Source organism: Lactuca sativa, chromosome 2 (genome assembly GCF_002870075.4).
Source record: "Lactuca sativa cultivar Salinas chromosome 2, Lsat_Salinas_v11, whole genome shotgun sequence".
In the NCBI taxonomy this organism is placed as follows: Eukaryota; Viridiplantae; Streptophyta; class Magnoliopsida; order Asterales; family Asteraceae; genus Lactuca; species Lactuca sativa.
The window spans coordinates 20,606,978-20,630,369 of record NC_056624.2 but is presented as its reverse complement, the minus strand read 5'-3'; the positions used below and the strand labels follow the sequence as shown (position 1 = coordinate 20,630,369).

Below are 23,392 nucleotides of genomic sequence, written 5' to 3'. Positions count from 1 at the left end.
GTTTTACACAAGATAAAAGCAACTTGGATAGATTGAAATGTAAATTGTATGGAAAAACGTTTGGCGGGGGTATTACTAGAATGAAACAACATATTGCTCTTTTGAGGGGGGATGTATCTTCGTGTCCAACTTCTACAAAAGTTGATCAATTGAAATGTCGAAAATCTATGAATGAAGGGATGTTAAAAAAGAAAGCTAAACAATAGCAAGATGAGGCCTTAAGATCAGAGTTGAGAAAAGAATTCTATGATAGCGTGGATGGAGTAAAAGCATCTTTGGGGTTGAAAGCACCAAATGTTATAGGCCCCATGGATGGCTACTCAAACATAATCCTCGAAGAAGTTTTGAATGCAAGAAAGGGAAAAAAATGTTGATCTTAACAATATTGTCCGGAAAGAAAGAAAATTAATGGTCCATAAATACATTAATAGGTGGGCATACGAGAATGCAATTCCTTTTCATGCCTTTGGAAGGAATAACTTGAAAATGATGTTGGAGGTTATTGGCCAATTTGGAACTGGGTTTCCACCTCCTACTAAATATGCTTTGAGTGACACACTTATAAAGAATGAGGTTTAAAGAAATTTTTTTAAAGAAGAAGAACGGACATGAATGAAAAGAGGATGGATGCTCGATTATGAAGGATTCTTGGTCCGATCGAAAAAGGAGGAGCATAATGAATTTATGTGTTAATTCGAAGATGGGTACTATTTTTTTTATCTTCAGAAGAATATCCGCACAAAGCACATACAAGCCAAAACATATATGAATATGTGGATTCTTACATTCAAAAAGTTGGTCATGAGCATGTTGTTCAAGTTGTGACCGATGATGCCACAAATAACATGGGGCGACAAAGTTGCTAAAAGAGAAAAGACCATCTATTTTTTGAACATCATGTGCGACACATACAATTAAACTTATGCTTGAACGTATTACATTATTTTGTTTATTTACTCTAGTTATTGTATTTATTACTTTACTAGTTTATTAATTTATTTTGTTTTAAAATGTTTAATTTTATACTATAATTTGTTATTTAATCATGTTTATTTCTTCAAGGTATCGAAGCATTCCCAAGGTTTAAGAAAATCCTAGATCAAGCAAAGAAACTAACCATCTTCATTTATGCTCACCAAAAAACATTGGAGATGATGAGAAGTTACACCAACAAAACGGAAATTATGCGACCGCGAGTCACGAGATTTTCTTCCGCTTTTCTAACATTACAAAGGTTATCCAAAAAAAAGGACCAACTAAGACATATGTTTTCTAGTACCGAATGGGAGGAATGTAAATTTTACGATACGCCTAAAGGGTTCGCCAGATATAAATGATGTCAAGTGTCTTATTTTGGTCCAGTGTGACATAATGTTTACAATTCTTCTCCCCTTTGGTGAAATTCCTTCGAATGGTTGATGCGGATTGGAAACCCTCAATGGGTTTTGTTTACGGGAGATTAAAATTGCAAAAGAAGAAATTTCCACATCATTGGCTGGTAATGAGAAAGCATACAAGCCTATTATAGATATCATAAACAAAAAAGTGAAAGGCCGTCTAAATTCAAGTATACAATAACGTCTTGTCTTTTGAATTCATATTATCATTATAAGGATCCACAACTCCAATATGATCCCGATATAATGAATTCGATTCTAGATTTTTTGATCCATTACTTTGTGGAAATTTTGATATGCGAAGCCAAGTTGTAACTATTGTCTTCCTAAAGTACAAGAAAAAAGTTTATAGATTTCGTTGCGATCTTGCAATTAAAAATTGTAGTGTGAACGATACAGAGTTTGACCCGGGTAATTGGTTTTACTTTTCATTATTTATTTTATAAAATTTTGATATTTATCGATTAATAATGTGTTTTTATTTCAAAAATTATAGCTAATTGGTGGGGAATATTTGGTGTCACGACTCCTTCAATCTTTCTCCAATTGCTTTCACAACCCATTTGACGAAGATTGCAACGTTGATTCTTTCTTTAACTAGTAGTTCATTTGGTAGTGAAAGCAATTGGAGCATGATTGAGGGGTTAGTAATATAAAGTATTCACTTTATATTTATAAAAATTAAATATTAAGCATATTTCAAATTCTTTGTTGTGTTTATATTTCTAGTTACACAAAAAAAAAACCAAAAGAGAAAAGTAGAACCATGGGAAGTGCTATTAGCAAATCATTCACACTTGGCTAAAGAATGAATTGTTGATTTTCATAGATGTGATGTAGATGAAGTAAACCCTGAAACGGTTAATGAAGATGTAGGAACCGATGAGAGTTAAGCACCCCAAGAAAGTCCAAGAACGAGGGAACTTTTCGATGAAGATTTTGAGTCCGAGAGTGAGGAGTAAGTATGAAAAGAAGAGGAGTATGAGTCGGATGAGGTTCAAATAACAGAAGTACGTGGAGAATATTAGAGGAAAATATATGTTATTTTTGTGCTATTTAAACTTAATATGGACCTTTTGGATGATGATTTGGTGTGCTTGTCGAACTTATTATTAACCTTTTTGTTTATTATGGATGATAATTTGTTGTGCTTGTTAAACTTGTTATTAAAATTTAATGCTTATTTACTTTATATTATTAGGATTAAAATTAGATTTATTAATTTAATAATAATTTTCTTAATAATTAATGGTCCATGATTAATCCCCACCTAGCTGATTAATTCATTGACTACAGTCCACCACCGAGCTACCGTCAAGCATCTTTTACAACCTTTATATATATATATATATATATATATATATATATATATATATATATATATATATATATATATATATATATATATATATATATATATATGGGGGTGAGAGAGAGAGAGAGATTCATGTATATACTATGGGGTGTTTGGCTTAGCTTTTTACAGCCAAAAGTACTTTTTGGAAAAGAAAAAAACAAGCAAAAGATGTTTGACAAAACTAATTTTAAAAGCTACTTTTGGAGTTTTTATAGAAGGAAAATAATTTTTTTGGAAAAGTTAGAAATCCTGACTTTTTATAACTTTTCTAAAAATGACTTTTGGGTTTAGAAAAGCTAAGCCAAACACCCTCTATAATTATTGTGTATGTATACCAGATTTTGGGTCAATCATTATCAACGAGCAAATTTGTCTAATATAATTATTATTTCCATTAATCAATTAATCATATACCAATTTAAAAGCCTATAATCATGAAAGTAAATTCATATCACACGTTCATTCGGTTTTTTGGAAGATTTCATCGGTTTCTTAGTGGGCCTCTTTTTTCCTCTTCCTTGGATTTTTCCATTGCCAAGTGAAGGTATTTTTATGACTAATTTTGGTTTCAAATTCCTTTTTATGTGAAGACGATTCAACGCTGTAATCCCAATTCTAAAACCCTATATGAAAACAAAGGACACATTCTTGGTTCTTGCTTGAGTTCCTGTGAATACTCTTTGATGAACAAAGATGTGACATAAGTTAATTCTTCATGGTTACGACTTCAAAATCAGATGAGTAAGGTGCTGGAGAATACATTTTGATGATTTTGGATTGGTGAATTTTTGGTCCCTAATACAAAATTCAATTTAATCATTATCTGCTCATATCGTCTTCATGATTTTTACATCACTTGTTCCTTGTAAATTAAGGATAGCTTAATCAAATTGTTAGAAGCTAGGATATATTGTTTCTCCATTGATTAATTTGTTATTTTTTTTAATTGCGCAACGATCTAATTTTGTTTAATTGCCAATAACTTAATCAATGTGTATTGTGGAGTGATCGAAGTAATCATTGGCCAACTTCATCAATTTTACATCCCCTGTTCCAGGTAGTATTTAAATTGTATAGTGATTTGCTTATTTAATTTCAAATTACCACATTACATTGTAAAGTAAGAGTATATTTATATATTATGGAGTACATAATGGAATTGTGCTCTTCAAACTTACATCTCTTGTTCTAAGGTAGTATTCAGATCGTGTGGTGATTGGCTTCTTTAATTTCAAATAAACACATAACATTACGAAGGAAGAGTTTATATATGCTTAATGATGTTTATAGTTGGAAAACAAATTTCGTAACTTGTGCTGCGTGCCATGTTGTAATAGACAAACCCATAAACTATTTGTCTCTTATTGAAAGAAATGATTAGCCTATTTATAGAATTATGTATTACTATATTGTAATTTCTTATATTTTTCATATTCTTAAAAATTTTGGATACATTCTTGTAGAATATGCTTAATTTTTATAGTATCATTACGATAGAATTTTTGTTTATATCACAAGAATTATTTATTGTTTCAAGGATTTTTTTTTCTTAGATGTGGTATTTTGTTAGCTCATTTTGAAAATTTTGATCACATTCTTATAGAATATTCTTAATTTCTCATATTCCTTTCACATTCTTATAGAATCTGAAGGTGGATATGATGTTGTTTTATTTTTTTTTTTGTTTCTCATAAAGAAGAATGGCTGAAAATCAGAAAATCAAGTATATGTGCAAGGTAATTTGAAGGTCGTATTGGAAAATTGGAAAATCGGAAAAATTTATCTATATATTCGGACCACCGCATGTAACTGAAAATCGAATATAGTGTTGACATGAATGCGCACTGTTTTAGAATTCATATCAAGAATAGATTATTTGATCTCATGTTCTTGAAGAATATGTTATACCGTGTAACATCTTTTTATGTGTAATAATAATATATCTTACTCTTTAATAATTTTCAAATGGTATATAGCTTTGATGAATGTGTAAAAATAATATTGTAAATACTTCTAAAATATGTTATACAATGTTCTTATGAATCATTCTAAAAGAATAAAATTTGTGTAGTGACAAAGAACATGGTTTGACATGCGGAATTAAAGCTTGCACAATTGAACATGGTGATTTGGGTGTTTAAGAGATATATTGAATGTATATGGTGTTACACAAAAAGGATCTAGATCTAGACTACATAATTAGCACACACTTACACACTCATTTTTACATTTTTCAAGCACACCTCTACAAGTGGTATGAACCCACTATTTATAGAGGTGTTTACATGTCTCTCTCTCACTCTCTAACAAATGGGTCTAAAGGCTAAAGCACCACATGCAAGTGGGTTTTACAAAAGTCAAACATTTACAAAGTCATGAATGAATAACTTTGCAACCCCAACATTCTCCCCCTCAAAGTTAGGAATGAATGACTCACTTCAAATCTTCCAAAATCAAACACTACGCGGTTCGAGCCTCAAATGTGACACATGTCGAAATGATCTTCAATCTTCAATTCTTCCATGACTCTTCAATTTGGGCTCTAGGATGTGAGACCATACAAACCAAGCAGCAACGAATGATTAATTCCAAATAATCACCCAAAAGTTGCGCATAAAAACACACCCCAAAAATCTTCAATAATTCCAAACCCATTTCGAATACATCATTTCCGAACTTCCAATTGCATCATCTCGTGGCTTCAAAACTCCAAGATCACTTCGGTCTTCAAATCCGCGTAATATGAAAAATTCAAGTTCGAATTTCCATATAAAACTTCTCCCCCTTTTTATAATCGAAATTTGATTATAAAACTCCATGGAAAAAGAACGTGCTCTATTCGGAATTTTTCATGCCAAAACTCCCCCTTAACATGTGGCATAAACATTGTGCTTCAATCCGAAAAATCCAAAAAATATTGAATTTTTAGCTTCGTTCACGGATCGCCTTTGACAAAATTTCTCAAAAATGGGTAGAAATTGTCAATTTCAAAATTCTGTAGTGACCCGTTGCGCCCAAAACAGCCAAATATGCGAAACACACTCCCATTTGCGAAACTGGGTAAAATGTGTAAATTCGCACAAACTGCAAGGACCAGATTTGAAAATTCTGCAATTTCAGCATTTTATGACCCCATTTGCGAAGTTGGGTACAAACTGTCGTAAATGCGAAACTACAGGTATTCGTTTTGACAATTTCTGCATGTTCTTCAAACTTGCGAAGTTGGGCAACTTGTGTTATTTCTTGAAAAGAGCAGGGACCAAATGCGAAACTCTTGGCTTTCTTCTTCATTGAACTGGTAATAACAGGCTTCGCATTTTCATTCCCACATCCTTCGCATCCCTTCGCATGTTCCACCCAATTAATCAAATGCGAACTCTCAATAGGAAAATGCGAACCCGATTCATTAGACAAGTGTGTAAATCAAAAATAATTTTGAATATTTGCTGAAACTCATCCAAATGTGAACTTGATTCCAAAATGCGAATTAAACAATCATGGAAGATGCGAATCCAACCAAGATGCGAACTTAATTCCCAATTTAAGTTTTCTTCCCAGTCGACTTTGCTTTTTACAATCAACCTTATGCGAACTAAAATGCAGTATCAGTCAACTTCGCATAATCGATCGACTTCCAAAAACATTGACTATCGACAATTGATCCTTCGCGTTTCAGTTAAGAACAACTCTAGATTTGCGAACAATACTCCCCAAGTCTTAAAATCGACTCCAAAATCAAATATTCTTTTTTTTTTTCAATCACCAAACCCAAAATCACGAACTCAAGAACACTACTAGCCAATCCTTCAAATATGCGAAACCGATCGACATCTATAACCAATAACCATTTGATATCGACTTTTGTTCATCACATTGAACTCCAATCAACTTACAGAGTTCGTCATCAAGAATACAACACATCCAAATTCGAAATTAAATTCAAATGTAAGTTCGATTTCGTTATCCATATCTCATATTCAACTTGTAACAACCGATTTCAGCCTTTAATTCAAGGAATCATCACTTGAACATCGATCTTGACTTTTTCTCAGTTTGACTTTTCAAAGTCAAAGATCACTAAACACGAAATCAAAGACTCTAATGACAAAATCCAGATCAAAACATGATTATCTAACTGTTCTTCACATGTTCTTCACAAAAATTTGACAGTTCTTGATTAATCTCATCAAGATCAAAGAGTCAATTTCCGATTTCCAATTCTAAAATCGATTTCATCATATACGACTCATCTGAAATCGATTTCTAAGTTCAGATTAATAATCAATACCAAATGATTGTTAAGAATGATGAGATGAAAACGAAACTCAAGAACAAACTGAATAATATGCATAATAAGAACATAGTCGCATAAGTAATCAGCGAACAAAAAACCGACGAACAAAAGTGAATTTTAGAATCGGATGGATTTAATCACTTCTTGGGCTGAATAATGAAATCAGATCACAAAAACATATTGGGCTCAAAATTAAACGGATCTATGAACAGTAACAGTTCTTTTTGATTGGGCTCAAATCAATTGAATCAAACATCACTCATGGATTGGGCTTCGATTTTGAACAATGAATAGTAAACAAATTTTGATTTTATTTTTGGTTTGGACTTGATCTAAACAAAAATTGATTGGATCAACAATGAGGTTTGAAACAAATTAGATTCAATGAATCAAAACGATCAAAAATCAAAAACGTTACGCACGATTTCAACGAAATCAAGAGAGATCATAGAGAGAGACTTACCAAAAATTGTTCAAGTTGCGACAAAAATTGCCAAACCGAGAATCGTTCTTCAAAAGTCACGTTGATCGTGAAAACCAAGCTCTGATACCAATTGTAGTGACAAAGAACATGGTTTGACATGCGGAATTAAAGCTTGCACAATTGAACATGGTGATTTGGGTGTTTAAGAGATATATTGAATGTATATGGTGTTACACAAAAAGGATCTAGATCTAGACTACATAATTAACACACACTTACACACTCACTTTTACATCTCTCAAGCACACCTCTACAAGTGGTATGAACCCACTATTTATAGAGGTGTTTACATGTCTCTCTCTCACTCTCTAACAAATGGGTCTAAAGGCTAAAGCACCACATGCAAGTGGGTTTTACAAAAGTCAAACATTTACAAAGTTATGAATGAATAACTTTGCAACCCCAACAATTTGTTTCATCTATCTCACTAGTTTATGACAATAGTTCAAAATATATATACCAATTAGTGCATTTTTATATAACGGAAATCTGATTCTTAAATAATAAATTCAATTTCAAGTAAATTCTTGATTTTTAAAGAATGAAATCACTGGATTTGTTGATTTCTTTCTTTGTGGGTATTATATAGAAAAATTGTTAGTATTTGGTAAAATCATGAATGAAATCTCATAATTCTTAAAGAACTAGTTGTGAGACCCATGTATTACACGGGTTAATTTTAAAAAAAGTTAAATATAAAAGTCAAAACATTTAAGAACTTTGAATTTATAAGAAAATAAGAAAAATAATGAATTATTATAACGCAAATGATTTTTATCTTTTAAATTTAAATAAATAAAAGAAACTAATGAGCTTTAATTTTAGGAAATTTGAAATTAAAAGGTAAGTTTATTAATGAAATTGATATTCATTTATTACTACACCAGGTTAAAACCCGTGGAACCCACGGGTGCTGTTTTTGAATTGAATTTAAAAATTAATTATTTAATAAAATATTATTTCAATAATTCTGACAACTTATAAATTGTAATATTGAATATTTCAATAATTTTTTTTATTTGTAAGTATTTAATTACTAAGTAAATGGGAAGTATTTAATTAGGAATGAAGATTTTTGAAAACTCTTTTTTTTTTATGCATGATTCTTGTTGGACATATGCAGATGATACATTACGAATGTGTGTAATGAAATTAACATAAAATACAACAATACGTAATTATAAAAAAATATAGTAATATGATGGATTAAGTGTGATTTGCTAAAATTGAATAAAACGACGTTACAAAAAAGTTGGCTACAAATTTCGAAAAAACTTCCTTATAAACAACATTGGAAGTTTTATTTGTGAGTTTGCCATCTTTATCTAAAATTAATAATTTTAATCCCTCTCTGCTCTGAACTCTAGATAAGACAACATACAATTGTCCATGTGAAAAACTGGATCTTTCAGAAACAAACCAACCTTTGACAACGATTGTCCTTGACTTTTTTTAATAGTCATTGCAAAACAAACAGCCAAAGGAAACTGTCTTCTTGTGAATTTGAAGGGAATCTTTTTTTTTGATGGAGTTAAAGACATTCTTGGAATAAAAGTCCGATTTCCAATATTAGTTCCAGTTATTATATGTGCCTCAATAACACGTTTGCCCAATGATAACACCTGTACTCTTGTGCCATTACATAAGCCATTTTTCTGATCAATATTTCTCAGTAACATTACTGGAACACCAATTTTTAAAACTAACTTATGATTTGGTAATCCGGATACCTTGAGACCATTTAATACATCAGGAGAGTATAGATTTGCATCAAATTGATCATTGAGAAATTCGGATTCACATATGCAGTCTGAACTTAAATATTCAACTTCATCTCCTGGAAACTTCTTAAGCAAACGGTCGTTTATTTCCTGGACAACTTCATTTTTTGGAGCAAGTATCGCTCTTTCTTGGAAATAATTTATATCGCTATAGTTCTCTAAAATTGAAGGATATACAAACTCAATTAAGGAACCTATAGGATCATGTGAATCATTAATGAGAATATCATCTGGAATATCGATAATCGTTTCACCGTCGTTCGGACCACCAAGTTTTCCTTCTCCTATATCCAACAACCAATTTGCAAAATCTCTTATTTTTCCTATATCTGATTGATCCCTTCCAATAGTTAGCCTCATGTTTTTTGTTAATCTATGGACTTTGCAATGTTCCCATAAATATGAAGAACTCAAAGAAGCATTTACAATGTTCTGTTTACTGCCACCCGGAACAACAGGTAGAATTTGTCTAAAATCTCCTCCAAAGACAATAACTTTCCCTCCAAATGGAATATTTGAGATGGTTGAATTTACGCACCTTAATAAATCCTTCAAAGTTCGATCTAAAGCTTCAAATGCATGCTTATGGACCATAGGTGCTTCATCCCAAATTATTAAAGAGGTTTTTCTTATTAAGCTTGCCAACTCACCGTCTAGATTTATGTTACAAAAAGAATCCTTTGTACGCTCAAATGGAATTATAAATCGAGAGTGTGCTGTTCTACCATCGGACAATAATAAGGAAGCAATACCGCTTGAAGCAACATTTAATACAATATTTCCTTCAGATCTAATTGCTACAGATATTGTTTTCCATAAAAAAGTTTTACCCGTTCCACCATAACCGTAAACAAAGAAGACACCTCCTTTATTTTCTTGAATAACACTCTTGATGTTTAGGAAAATGTTATGTTGCCCATTTGTTAATGCAATAAACATACGATCATAGTCATTCTTTATCACGAGAATGTCGTAATCTAGCTCCTCGGTGATAAGTCAATTGTTTGAAGAAGAAACGGATTCAACATCTGGGTATGGCATGTTTTTGAAGTTTTTGAGAGTAGAGTTGTTTCGAAGTAAAATTTGTTGTATTTCGAACAAAGTTAAGTTCTTAAGTTCATCTACTCCGAGTGACAATTCTGCACAAAAATATTAAATAATTAATAAAATATGTGGTCGATATTTAATAATTTAATTACTAATTATTTAATGGGTGTTGAAAAACAAAAAGAAATTAATTTTAAAAAATAAGAAAAAATGTAATACCTGCTGACTTAAATCTTTGTCGTTGGCTATATAGAATTCCATCTGCCAAATATTCCCATGTATTTTCCCAAACGATCTCTGGTTTAGACATACTATTACACATCAACAATGTAGCAAATAAAAAGCGTAGATAAAAACCAGATCCAGAATGACTTGCTTCTTTAATTGCATCAATGTATTCCTTGTCATCATCTAATAGCCCGAGTGGATAACAGACATCTCTAAAAGAAGAATGTGTTTGACCATTTACCGTGCGAATTTCATCAAATGATGTTGGTCCTTTTACTTTATTTAAAAGAATCCTTAAGAAATATGCTTCACCTAGTTTAGGTGAAACAGAATGAATTCTACCGATGGCTTTTCCTACTTTCCTTCGCTTCCAAAATCGACCATTTAATATCCAAACAAACTTTGTAGGGAATTCAACATATGTGAGTTTTCGTGCTTCACTGTCGATTGCATTACGCTCCATCCAAGCTGTGAACTTTGAAGCCGCAACAGAAGGTTTGTCAAGAACATTATCAATATCATCGTCTTCGCCATATACAATCTGCTGTTGATTAGGAAGATGAAAAGGTAGTCTGACAACAGAAGGATATCTGCAATGAACATCATATCTAAAAATTCGCCATGATGCTTCACATGCTGATAAATATCTAAAATCGTAATATTCAGCTATTTCATCGACCACATCATTATTTTCACATTCATTGTTGGTTGGTACAACAGCAACTGTAGCTCTATCAGGACCCTTATTTATGTATTTAAACAAATACTTTATAGAAGATCCCTGATTGCACCATTCAATATTAATATGTGCCTGATATCTTTTCAATAGATATTTGTTGTATGGAACAACATTTCTATTATCCAACCTTACACCTGATTTTTCTACAAAATGACCATCGTTTCTTTGCCTATATAACGGAAAACCATTCTGATCAACAGACGAATGATTACTGAATTGTTTTGGAAAGTTTTTAGAGTACTTTTTATCCACCATGCATGGACAATTCATATTTTCAGCTCCACATGGACCATGAATCATAAACTCATTTACAAGTGAATACAATTCAGGATCTTCAATTCTGTCTGGTATCTCTGCTGAAATTATTGGATCGATAAGTTCAACAGTTGGTAGCTTGTTGTCAGAATGCATGAATAGACATATATGACTATGCGACAAACCTCTTTTTTGAAATTCAATGGTATAAACATCTGTAAAAGGATTTGACAAAAAATAAAAGAGAATGTGATTAGATATCAAAACATATTTAAAATATAATAATAAGATCAATGTTTTATAAAAAATAAAAAATATAGTTTTAATTACATGCTTGAACTTTGCCGAAAATTTGGTTCTCCCTTAAGTCTTTAATGAATGCATCAAGCTTGATCTTGAACAACCTACATAGTATATCAGGTTTGTCTTCTGGTTGAAGTGAAGTATCCTTAAGAAACCTTTTAATCTCAGGCCATTTGGGATTACACGTAAAGGTTATGAAGAAATCAGGATATCCAAACCATTTACATAGTGACATGGCATCCAAATAGTTTTGCAGCATATAGCGTGCACCTCCGGTAAAGGATGAAGGTAATATGACACGTTGGCCGACATTCGAGATATCAGTCGTTCCTTGAGCTTTTTGGTTATGTAAATTTTCATAAGAATCACATCTAAGAACATGTTGTTGCCTACGTATGTAGTACATTCTCTCCGTTTCCATCATAGTATAGGCATCTACCAGAAATTGTTGAAACAACCTTCTTGAATTAAGTATGAGAGAGAACGAATGATCTCTGTCTTGAATCCTATAAGCGAAATATTCTCTCATTGTACATTTTGCACGCTTGCTGTTGGTCGTATATGACACACCTCTATGAAGAATGTCAACACTATAACCATCATCCCCATATGGAAATAGCAATGGATATTAAAGAGGAAGGTACGAAGGATGCAATTCACTGATACGTTGTAGACAACCATTTTTTGTTTGAACGACTATATCCCTCTTTTCGATTGAATCCGAAATGTCACCAATTATTAAAGCAACAACCTCAGAAGCAGTCGGTAGGTTATATGTTCTTCCATCTTGCTCCCTTCTCCCAATAAGTCGTAATTTCATATCAACTTCTGGATTTTTTTGAAAAGTATCTCTTACCATTCTATAAGATCTAACCAAGACATTATTTGAATCCAAGATCACCTTAATATCTTTAACAATATCACTATTAGTTGATGTTGATTGATCCTTTCCACCACTAAAATAAATAAATTTATACATAATATTAGTAATATATATATATATATATATATATATATATATATATATATATTTATATATATATTAATAATAATAATAATAAATTATGAATAAGAAGTTTGAGAAAATACTGAAAACATCTTTGTCTATTTGTAATTTCGTTGTCAGTGTCATAAATGTATAACTGAGAGAATTTTGGTTCCGATCCTTTTGCTGGCAAAAGACTTCCAATACTATGACAATTTTGACCACCCAATCTGAAAATGTATGGAACGTTTCCTCTATTGATTGAAGAATCAATTTTACCACCCATTGACGTGAAAGAAAACATTGAATTGTAACGTCGAATGTTTTTCATGAAGTGTTTGGTTTTTGAATCCATATTTCGGAACATTCTTTCATAAGTCGGGGGTGCATTCTTTAAATCTGGAAGTTAAACTTTGCTGTAAGCACAACATAATGAATAATTCGTGTTCCCATTTTCTTTACCTCTAATGGATTCATTTCTCCATAACTTTGCACGACATGTTTGACATACAACATCTTGATCACCATGATCCAAATATTCTGTAAAATAAAGGCGTTGAATAAAATATCAATGAATTTTATAATTATATACAACATAGTATTTGAAATGTAAAATGGATTTTATTTTTTGATTACCATTTGAGATACCAACTATAAGATTTTCATTGTTCACTTGATGTATATTTTCTACAGCTTCTGTCAAATCAATCAATGGGATAGGGGATAAATGTCTTGTCTTCGTTTTTAATTTTTGACATCCTGGATTTAACTTGATTGATGATGAAGAAGTTGTTACTGTAGATGCATTTTTTGATGTCATATCATTTGAAAGTACATGGTACTGTCTTTTCTTTGCTAACTTGGAAGTGATATATTTATCGAAGCTGATGTTATCTGACCAAAAAAAATAAAATAGTTAAATATATATATATATATATATATATATATATATATATATATATATCCCGATTATATACATAATGGATAATAGTATATTTTAAAAACCATAAATAATTACCATTTGTAATGTTAGATAACGGATTTATAACATTTGTAATGTTAGAGAATGGAGTTCTAACATCTGTAAAGGAAGGACGTATTGTATGGTTGTGTTATGTTTTGCAGGTGTTGTAAATGAATTGACATTTTGAGTTTGACGAACAATGTTGGTTGATTGATCTGCAAATAGAAATAACTTATAAAACTTGTAAATATATGTATACAACTATGTAACAGTAAAAGATAGAATATAAAATACTAATACGGTTATAGTTAATGGTATTTTTGAAGAGATGCTGTAATGATGTACTTGGAACGTTTGATGTTGTTTTTATTTTCTTCGATCTTTTATTTTCCAAATATATTTTTCTTTGTCTTCTTTTCTCTCTGGCCTGCATGTGGTATATGTTACTGTTGTTTTCTGCATAAGAAGACATAGGTTAGGATATGAAATGTGAAATTAGGTACATAATATGTTTATATAATACAATTGAAGTTAGTTACAATTACATAAATAATAATAATAAAGTAAATGTATTTAAAAAGTTACCTTTATTAATTCGTTTATTAAAATGTGTAACAAAATTTGCAAATATTAATTTACTCATTTATAATATATTTTAAACAAATTACTCAATTGAAGATTTTTAAAATATTAAATAGTATAAAATAGAAATTATATATTTGTTTATATTGTGTAAAAGAGACTTTAAATAAAAATATTAAAGTTAACATGAGTCGGATTGTAGATATGGGTCCGAAAATAAGATTTGAAGCGGAAGCTTGTGTTGTAGTTGCAGAAATAACTCCATCAAAAGAAGTCTCAATACTCTACCAACAACTATCTGTCTTCGGATCGTATTATTCACCACTCACTCTGTCTATCTTTCTCTCTTTTTGTTTGTCTTTTTGTATCAATAAGGTTAAAACCCAATTCGTTTCACATAAAATCTGAAATCTGGATGTTTGTTTACAACGACTCCAATCTTCCATAGACGGTCATCGAAGATTAGCCGTCAATGACTCTCCTCGATTCCCCCACAATCGATCGCAATCAACAACGCATGAAAGGGAACCTAGAATATTTCGTCTATGATACCGTGTAATCGTCCGATTTGGTCTCCGTCAGGATTGAAAAATACGATCCGAAGGTAGACTCTCCTTCTTCCTGTGCCACAATCAATTATTTCCCTGATGAGCATCATGACTCATCATCCTCATTTCCAACCTAGGGTTTATTCAATTTACATCTGCTCTTTCCCCAATTTCAACCAATCGTGGGTTCGGATGATATCAGGGGTTAAAACCCTAGATCTCAATGGAAACAATGAAGGTAACATTGTGTGATACACGAAAATCTTGATGATTATAAATTGCTTATTGATCTTAAACATCTATTCCTGCATATTTTTTTACAGTTAGTAAAACATCTATTCCAGCATATTGATTATTGTTGTAAATTTCAACCATAAATTCATAGAGAAAACAAGGTGATCTAAACTCATAATACTAACCTGACATATGGATATGGAAATCTTGCAGGCAGTAAGACGGCTTTAAAATGAAAAGCAGTTGATTTGTGAACTGGAATGAGGATTAGAACTTGAATGAAGCAGTTTGATGTAAGTTTAATGAAAAAAGAATCGCAGAAGCAATTGAACATTAAAAAGACGAATGAGGAGTTTCAAAATTTTGGATTTCACGTTCTGAGGTAAAGTTATATATATATATATATATATATATATATATATATATATATATATATATATATATATATTGGAAAAAGATTACGATTTTATGATTTTATTGTTGTTGGATCTTTATTAGATAAAATTTTGTTCCTGATTTTTTGGAATTTAAAATATTGCAACTAAAAATTAGTTTAATATACGAATTTTATCTAAAAAGGTAGTATAGAATATTAGGAAATAGTAAATTGAATATACGTTATTTATAGAAGATAAGTAAATATGATGCAACCATTACAAAAATGTATGAATTAATTGAAGAGAATCAAAGATATAAATTTTGTTTAGAATTGGTTATTGATTATTTATTAAAAATAACATATTTATCGTGACAAAAATCTGCTATCGACATGTAATTCCAGGTTTGGGCTATTTTTATCTGTTGGATCTTATTCTTACAATTCAACATACACAAAGATTTAGTATGTTGTCTCAGTTAAAACATCAGAATACATGACTGTCAAAAGCAATTGGAAGGTAAATGACCATTTTAGCATCCAATGTATTTAAATATTTTTTTAACAATGTAAATATTGGACCAATAGTGTGTTATTTTTTATATTACAAAAATCTCCCATGTCTGAGATCTTAAACATGGATGATTCATGTAAAATGATTTTATGACACACAAACCATTCCTTTAAAACTATAGCAATGTTCTTTGAAACGAAATTCTCTTTAAAATTTTAAAAAGCAGGGACCAATTTGGTCATTTATCAAAGTAAAATGTTATAATTGGGAATCCATAATCTGTTAACAGTTGAAGATAATAATCCACACACGTTATATTTGGATAATGTACAAAGTGCAATACAGTAATAGGAAGAGAATAAAGTAAGATGTTATAATAAACAAAAAAAAGTACATCGTATTTCTTTCATTTAGTCTAATGAAAGAAGGTAAATATAGTTTGTTGTTATTTACAACAACTCAGAAAAGAAAAAAGCAATACTTTATTAGTATTTACTACAAATCACAAAAGATAAAGAAAGATAAACAGAATAAATGTGTTTATGTATATGTTTGGCAAAGAATAAATGTGTTTATGTATATGTTTGGCAAATAGCATGCATGTAAAAAAATTGAAGTATTCATAGTAATATGAAATATGTGTATATGCATGTGTTTGATATATAACTGTAATATATTCATAGTAATAAGAGAAATCATGTTTTTTTTAAAACAATGATTCACCTTTTTGGAATGTAAATCAATAAAAATAAATGTTAAAATCTAATTTCTGTCTAAATTTTCAAACAAATGCATAATTAAAGGAAATGTTGAAATCTAATTGCCTTGGAATGCACAATTCCAGTTCTTGGCTGCGAATGGATTACTAACATGTCATGAAATGGAATTTCGAATTCCAAGTCTGTTGGAATCCGCGGTTCCATTACTTACCTGCGGTTTCTAACATCATGAAATGGAATTTCAAATTCCAACTCTGTTGGAATCCGCGGTTCCATTTTTAACCTGCGGTTTCTAATATGTCTGTTCTTGTTTTGATATGACAACTCATTGCATAACAACTTCAAAAAAGACAACTGATTCTGTTTCCACTGGATTCTCATCCAAATAAAAAAATCAAGTAAATTTACTATAATACCCTCACAAAGTACACTACTAATTTGACAATTTACATAGTTTTTTGGGAAAAAGATGGGACTTCTACCCTAAAAAACTACACTCCTTTTTCAGGATCATATCTATTTATCATATCCAACATAACTTAAATTTGTCCCAATTATGATGCAAACATGTCATGAAATGGAATTTCGAATTCCAACTCTGTTGGAATTCGCGGTTCCATTTCTTACCTACAGTTTTAACATGTATGTTACTGTTCTGATATTGCACCTCATTGCATAACTGCTTAAAAAAAACGTAATATGTTCCATTGTACCTTGTAATTAAAAAAAAACATATATTATAATAATGGAAAGATAATTTTGTTTGTCCAAAAAAAAATTCATGACTTTGAAAAATATCATGATTCACAAAAACATATATAAACAGATACACACACATAGACAACCACATATATTTAGAAAATTAAACTAAAAGATGATAAATTACGGATTATAGCATTTTTCTTTGAGAATAAATTACTAAAAATGGGATATAGTGTAACACGAACTTTCAAAAAGAAATTGATAATTTTTTTGTTTATTATTTAAATGGTTTGATAAAATAGATGAAATAATCAATTTTTTTGTTTATTATCTAAGTGTAGATTTACCAAGAAAACAATGAGAAAATTACATATTTACTGATATACCCTTAAGGGTATATAATGAGAAAAAAACTAAAAATCAAAAACTAAACAGAAAAAACCTGTATATTTAACAAAAAAAATTAGGATATAAACAGGAAAATCGTAAAGCACTGATTGATTTATATATTTAATTATCACCTGTAAACATACTTTTCAAAAACAGATATAAACAGAAAAATTATGATTCACAAAAACAGATATAAACAGATACATACATATAGACAATAACACATATATTTAGAAAAATAAACTAAAAGATGATCAATTCCAGATTATAGTATTGCACTTTGAGAATAGATTCCTCAAAATGGGATATAGTGTAAAAGGAACTTTAAAATGAAATTTGTATTTTTTTGTTTATTATTTAAACAGGTTTGATAAATCACATGAATAAATCAATTGAATTGATAATTTGAGTTACTTTTTCAACATGTTTGTAGTTTATATGAATATGATGTGATTGCTGAAATGCGTAAAAGAAACCACCAACTGATAAAAGTATTTTCAAGTTTTCAGAAAACATGTCATGTGGTGGGGTTTTTAAGAAAAATGGTTATGGAAGAATTATAGGTCTAACCATCCAAATACCCTTAATTACGATTAAGTATTTAGATGAACCAAATCACTGGAGGAAGCAAATAGGTGTAGAAGAAATTAAATGGTCCTATGACTCTAATGTATCACATACAGTTATATAAGATACATAAATCAATAAAACTAAAAATCGACACACACAGATCGCGACTATAGGTACCAAAATATTATACATAAAGAAATACCAATTTATCAAACTCTTATACATAACAGGTAAAAAATAGAGGGAAAAGTGATGAAATCGATTAAGAATGTAGATGAAAAAGAACATCTAAAAGGTAAAGAACAATGTAGTTTTGTTAATCTGATGATGAATATATGACCTCTAAAATCGTATTTCGTACTGTTTTATAATGTTTGATAATTGGTTTTGTAGTGTTTGATGCAGCAATCAATCCAGCTGGCGCCATTGTGTCAACTCCTGCTGCTCATTTGAGTTTTGGTATGGTCAACCCAATTTCCGCTGTCATGCAAACTGTGGACCCACTAATTGCTCAAAAAATGGTATAGTAGAGATTATTTGATTCCTGTGCTTATCTGTTTTTTTTTTCTTTCTAGTTTACCTTCAAAAATAAATCTTTTTACAATTTTGGTCCTTATGTTAATGGTTTCCCAACACTTTTGGTCGCTGAACCATCAACTATAACAACCCAACTGTAAATTTTATGAAAATGACCGCTTTGCCCTTGTATACTTTATCGCATCTGTTTTTCATGGTCAAGGAGTATAATTAAACCCTAACACAATCCATCTCTTTCCTTGAGAAACCCTAATAACCGATTTCAACGAAATCCTATAAATCAAAGTCAAACCAACCCAAATTCAAAGTTAAAGATGTAACACCAAAATTCTAAACCAAAACAAATTGTAATATCAAAATCAAAGCAATGAAGAACAGAAGCACATGGACCCAAAATTCTAAACCAAAATCAACTAACTTCTCCACTTTAAAACAAAAAAAATATCCAAAAATATTCAAAACCAATAATATTTAACATCCTAAATATCTCAAAATAAAAATCATACCAAGCAATCAAAATATCTTTAAAACAAAAACAAATGATCAAAATATATTAAATGCGTGTTATAACCAATACCATCTCACTTCTCCATTTTTGGAATTAAGAGTGGAGTTTCCTCTCCAGTTGACTTTCTTTTAGACTTAGTGCAACTTAAATCATCTCCAGAATCAACATCATAAATTTTTTTGGAGGTTGCACTTTAAATCACTTGATATTTTGCTTGGACTTGTGTCGGTTGACTTATCAACTGTTGAGGGTGTAAAACTTTCATCTGTTTGTGAGATCACATCCTAATTTAAATAAAATAATAATAAGTGTTTAATTCCAAAAAAACCCTAATATAAATAAAAGTTAATAAAAGGAATTGAAAAACCCTTTGAACAGGCTGTACAACATCATCTGATTCCAAAGCAACTTGATTTAAGGAGACAGATTGAATACTCTAAAAAATAAAATTGAAATATGTTAATCGTTATGTATTTTAACAGTAAAGAATTATAAATGTTCAACAATAAAAACTTACATACCATAAGTTCTATTTTACTTTCCAATTCAGAAACAATGGACATATCTTCTGCAACTCTGAGAACTGTGTAGATATTATTATAGTTGTTGACATTGTATTCTGTAATATCTACAAGAAAACCAAACTTGCTGTTTTTCAACACGTTAAGTTGCATTGGAAATAGTCCATCACTGTCTCCGGCCTGTAAGATATATTTTAATAAATTAAAAAAAAGTAAATGTTTTATGATTTTAAGATATGAATAATATACCGCATCATGTATTTTTTTCAACTCGTATGCACTTATATTTAACAGCCTCTTTGCTTCCCTATCAAAAAGAGTCAATCCAATTGTTCGAGTACAATCTTGTACGTTGATTGGAATTATATACCTAAAATAAAAAAAATTATGTCATTGTTAGTGTTGTTTTACAGATTGATAAAATTAATAGAAATAAATATGTGTGTACTTTATAACTGTTTGAATTTCAGATTTTTTGCATTGTGCATTTGTACACCCGACAACCATAGTTTCTGAAATTTTTTCAGGGTCGGTATACGAATGATTGGCTTTGGGAACAAGGATTATTTTTTTTCCACATTTTTTGCATGCTTCATAATACCATGGTAGATTCCGTCTTATATTAACAATTGAAGCAACTAATAAAAACTTCATTTCCTGTATTAGATTAAATGTAAAAGTTATTAAAATAAATTATGCAAAAATAAATTGTAAAACATATCAAATAATGCAATATACCTTAATTGGTTTCGTGATCTCACAAATTGTTTTTAATGGAAAATTGCCCTTAAAGTCATCTGTATATGAAGAAGAGTAGCTTTGAAGTGTAGTTATGCTTTTTTCAGTTATACCGAAATTGTCTTTACATTTCAACCTGTGATTTTCAAATTAAATTCAAAAATATTAGGATTTGTGTTATTTTAACTTAAAATTCATTATAAAAAATAAAAAAAATTACAAACTAACTTATTTTTAAACTCATTTATTTCATAAATGTCAGAATTTATGAACAATTTCGTTACTTCAAAATGACTTTTAGCTTCACCAATACCTGTAATAAATGTATGCCCAATTAATAAAAATTATAAATAAACAATAATTATAAACATGTATATATAAAGAGTGAATACAAACCATTCCAAATGTTTAGCTTCAAAAACTGCATCACGATAACAACACAATTAACCGTCGGGTTATTTTGTAGGTATTCTGACATTTGATATGCTTGACTTCCAAAAATAATAACCTTCAGATGTACAGAACTAAATAAACCAAAAAATCGTATATTAATATTAATTTGTGATTAATTAAAGATAATAAATAAATAATAAAATGTAATCTCACTCTAGGTTGCTAAGAGTGAGTTTTATATAATGCTTCGATGCTACTGGATTTGAAGTTTCAAGAGGCCTAAATGACACGATCTGTCCAATAACATCTACACAAGAGATAACACAAGATAAACTATAGCATTAAAATCGTAATATTTAAATAATAAAATGTATAACCAAGAACACAACTGATAAAAAATGATTTGATTAAAATTTTATAACTAACCAAAGAATGTGTCTCTTGGGCATGTTTGTTCTATGATAGAATTAAAGTCAACAAACATAAATCCATTGACCGGACCCGAGAAATCATCACATTTTTTTAGGATGCTTTTCCAATCCAAAGTTAAGGTCTGTTTATGACCTGTATAACTAAAACCATTAGTAACAGCAACCATATTGGGTTTTATAACTATATAACTTTCATCTTCCTTTAAAAGATGACGAAATCTGGAGAAATTCTGATTGAAGACATGAGCATGGTATTGTGTACCCTGTTTAAAAAAAATTAAAAATTATTATTTTGTTGAAACATGTGTAATATTGAATGATGAATAAAAAATATATGAAATACAACAAACCTCCTCGTCCATCAGGATCATTTCAATTGAACAAACTTTATTATTTCTGATAAAGTTCCAAATTTTAAGGACCCGAACCTTGATATGTGATTTTTCATCTATCTGGTCAATGTTATTTAGGTAAACTTTATTTCCTATATTCATTTTCTGCAAGAAAATTTAAACCATATAGAATTGTAAGGAATATTACCAACCTTCAACAATGTACAGAACATCCAAACTAATAATTCATATCAAATAATAAAATGGAATACAAACAAAAACCAATAATTCATATCAAATAATTTTTTAGATTGAATAAATTTTTTTATAATAAAGTGGAAAACAAATATAAATTGCCCCAGTTCTGTTTTAAAAATCACAGCAAAACAATATATTTAACATGTAGATATATTTAAATATAAAATTAACATATAAACAATAATTATACCGACAATGCCCCTGCAACTCACTAATAGATAACATAACAATTAGTAATGGTAATGTAGATATCTTGAATTTGTACTGCTAAATGTTCATTTATTCATCTAAATTCATATGTAAATAGAGAAAGTAATAATAATTGAATCATAAATTAGGCTTATAGTAACAACTTCAGATCTGAAGAAGAATAATCATTATATTTAAATATAAAATTAACATATAAACAATAATTATACCGACAATGCCCCTGCAACTCACTAATAGATAACATAACAATTAGTAATGGTAATGTAGATATCTTGAATTTGTACTGCTAAATGTTCATTTATTCATCTAAATTCATACGTAAATAGAGAAAGTAATAATAATTGAATCATAAATTAGGTTTATAGTAACAGCTTCAGATCTGAAGAAGAATAATTATTTTATTTAAAGAAAATGAAGTTTTCATGTTCATTAGTTTTTTCATCATTATCTAAATTCATATGTAAATAGAAAAAGTATTAATAATTGACATCAAAAATTAGGTTTAAATATAAAATTAACATGTAAAGAACAATTATACCGACAATGCCCCTGCAACTCACTAATAGATAACATAACAATTAGTAATGGTAATGTAGATATCTTGAATTTGTACTGCTAAATGGTCGTTTATTCATCTAACTTCATACGTAAATACAGAAAGTAATAAGAATTAAATCATAAATTAGTTAACAGTAACAACTTTAGATCTGAAGAAGAATAATCATTTTATTTAAAGAAAATGAAGCTTTCATGTTCATTAGTTTTTTCATCATCATCTACATTCATATATAAATAGAAAAAATAATAATAATTGACATCATAAATTAGGTTTAAATTAACAGCAAATCAAAGTAAATGAAACAGAAAAACAAAAAAAAACATATTGTAATAATTAAAGCTTTGAAGACAGTTTTTTTTAAAGAAAATCAAGTTCTCATTTTTATTACTAATTTCGTATTTTGTTATCATTTTCATTACTACTTATGTCTTTTAAA

General features: G+C 29.7%; 3 protein-coding genes across 3 annotated transcripts; all 3 read right to left on the bottom strand.

Moving 5' to 3' along the window:
• Window positions 1–8,872: 8,872 nt before the first annotated feature.
• Window positions 8,873–9,907, bottom strand: LOC111916089 (uncharacterized). Its single transcript, XM_023911729.2, has one exon. It carries the CDS (start codon window positions 9,905–9,907, stop codon window positions 8,873–8,875), a length of 1,035 nt encoding a protein of 344 aa, XP_023767497.2.
• A 402-nt stretch (window positions 9,908–10,309) lies between these two features.
• Window positions 10,310–13,156, bottom strand: LOC111916090 (uncharacterized). Its single transcript, XM_052768786.1, has 5 exons — window positions 12,975–13,156; window positions 12,530–12,841; window positions 11,913–12,475; window positions 10,580–11,797; window positions 10,310–10,452 (listed from the first exon to the last, which is right to left on the bottom strand). Exons 1-5 carry the CDS (start codon window positions 13,154–13,156, stop codon window positions 10,310–10,312), a joined length of 2,418 nt encoding a protein of 805 aa, XP_052624746.1.
• Window positions 13,157–19,336: 6,180 nt separating this feature from the next.
• On the bottom strand, window positions 19,337–21,959 carry LOC111916091 (uncharacterized). Its single transcript, XM_042899665.1, has 12 exons — window positions 21,948–21,959; window positions 21,593–21,860; window positions 21,380–21,473; window positions 21,170–21,297; window positions 20,994–21,086; window positions 20,774–20,895; window positions 20,484–20,692; window positions 20,285–20,405; window positions 20,036–20,215; window positions 19,882–19,950; window positions 19,717–19,798; window positions 19,337–19,431 (listed from the first exon to the last, which is right to left on the bottom strand). Exons 1-12 carry the CDS (start codon window positions 21,957–21,959, stop codon window positions 19,337–19,339), a joined length of 1,473 nt encoding a protein of 490 aa, XP_042755599.1.
• Window positions 21,960–23,392: the final 1,433 nt, after the last annotated feature.

Coding starts and splice junctions, on each gene's coding strand:
- LOC111916089 (XM_023911729.2), bottom strand. CDS start 9,907: ATGGTCCATAAGCATGCATTTGAAGCTTTAGATCGAACTTTGAAGGAT.
- LOC111916090 (XM_052768786.1), bottom strand. CDS start 13,156: ATGGGTGGTAAAATTGATTCTTCAATCAATAGAGGAAACGTTCCATAC. Junction 12,476..12,529: donor ATCAGTGAATTGCATCCTTC/GTACCTTCCTCT, acceptor TGATGGTTATAG/TGTTGACATTCTTCATAGAG. Junction 10,453..10,579: donor ACAAAGATTTAAGTCAGCAG/GTATTACATTTT, acceptor ATTTTTGTGCAG/AATTGTCACTCGGAGTAGAT.
- LOC111916091 (XM_042899665.1), bottom strand. Junction 21,298..21,379: donor CTCACTCTTAGCAACCTAGA/GTGAGATTACAT, acceptor TGGTTTATTTAG/TTCTGTACATCTGAAGGTTA. Junction 20,693..20,773: donor AGATCACGAAACCAATTAAG/GTATATTGCATT, acceptor AATCTAATACAG/GAAATGAAGTTTTTATTAGT.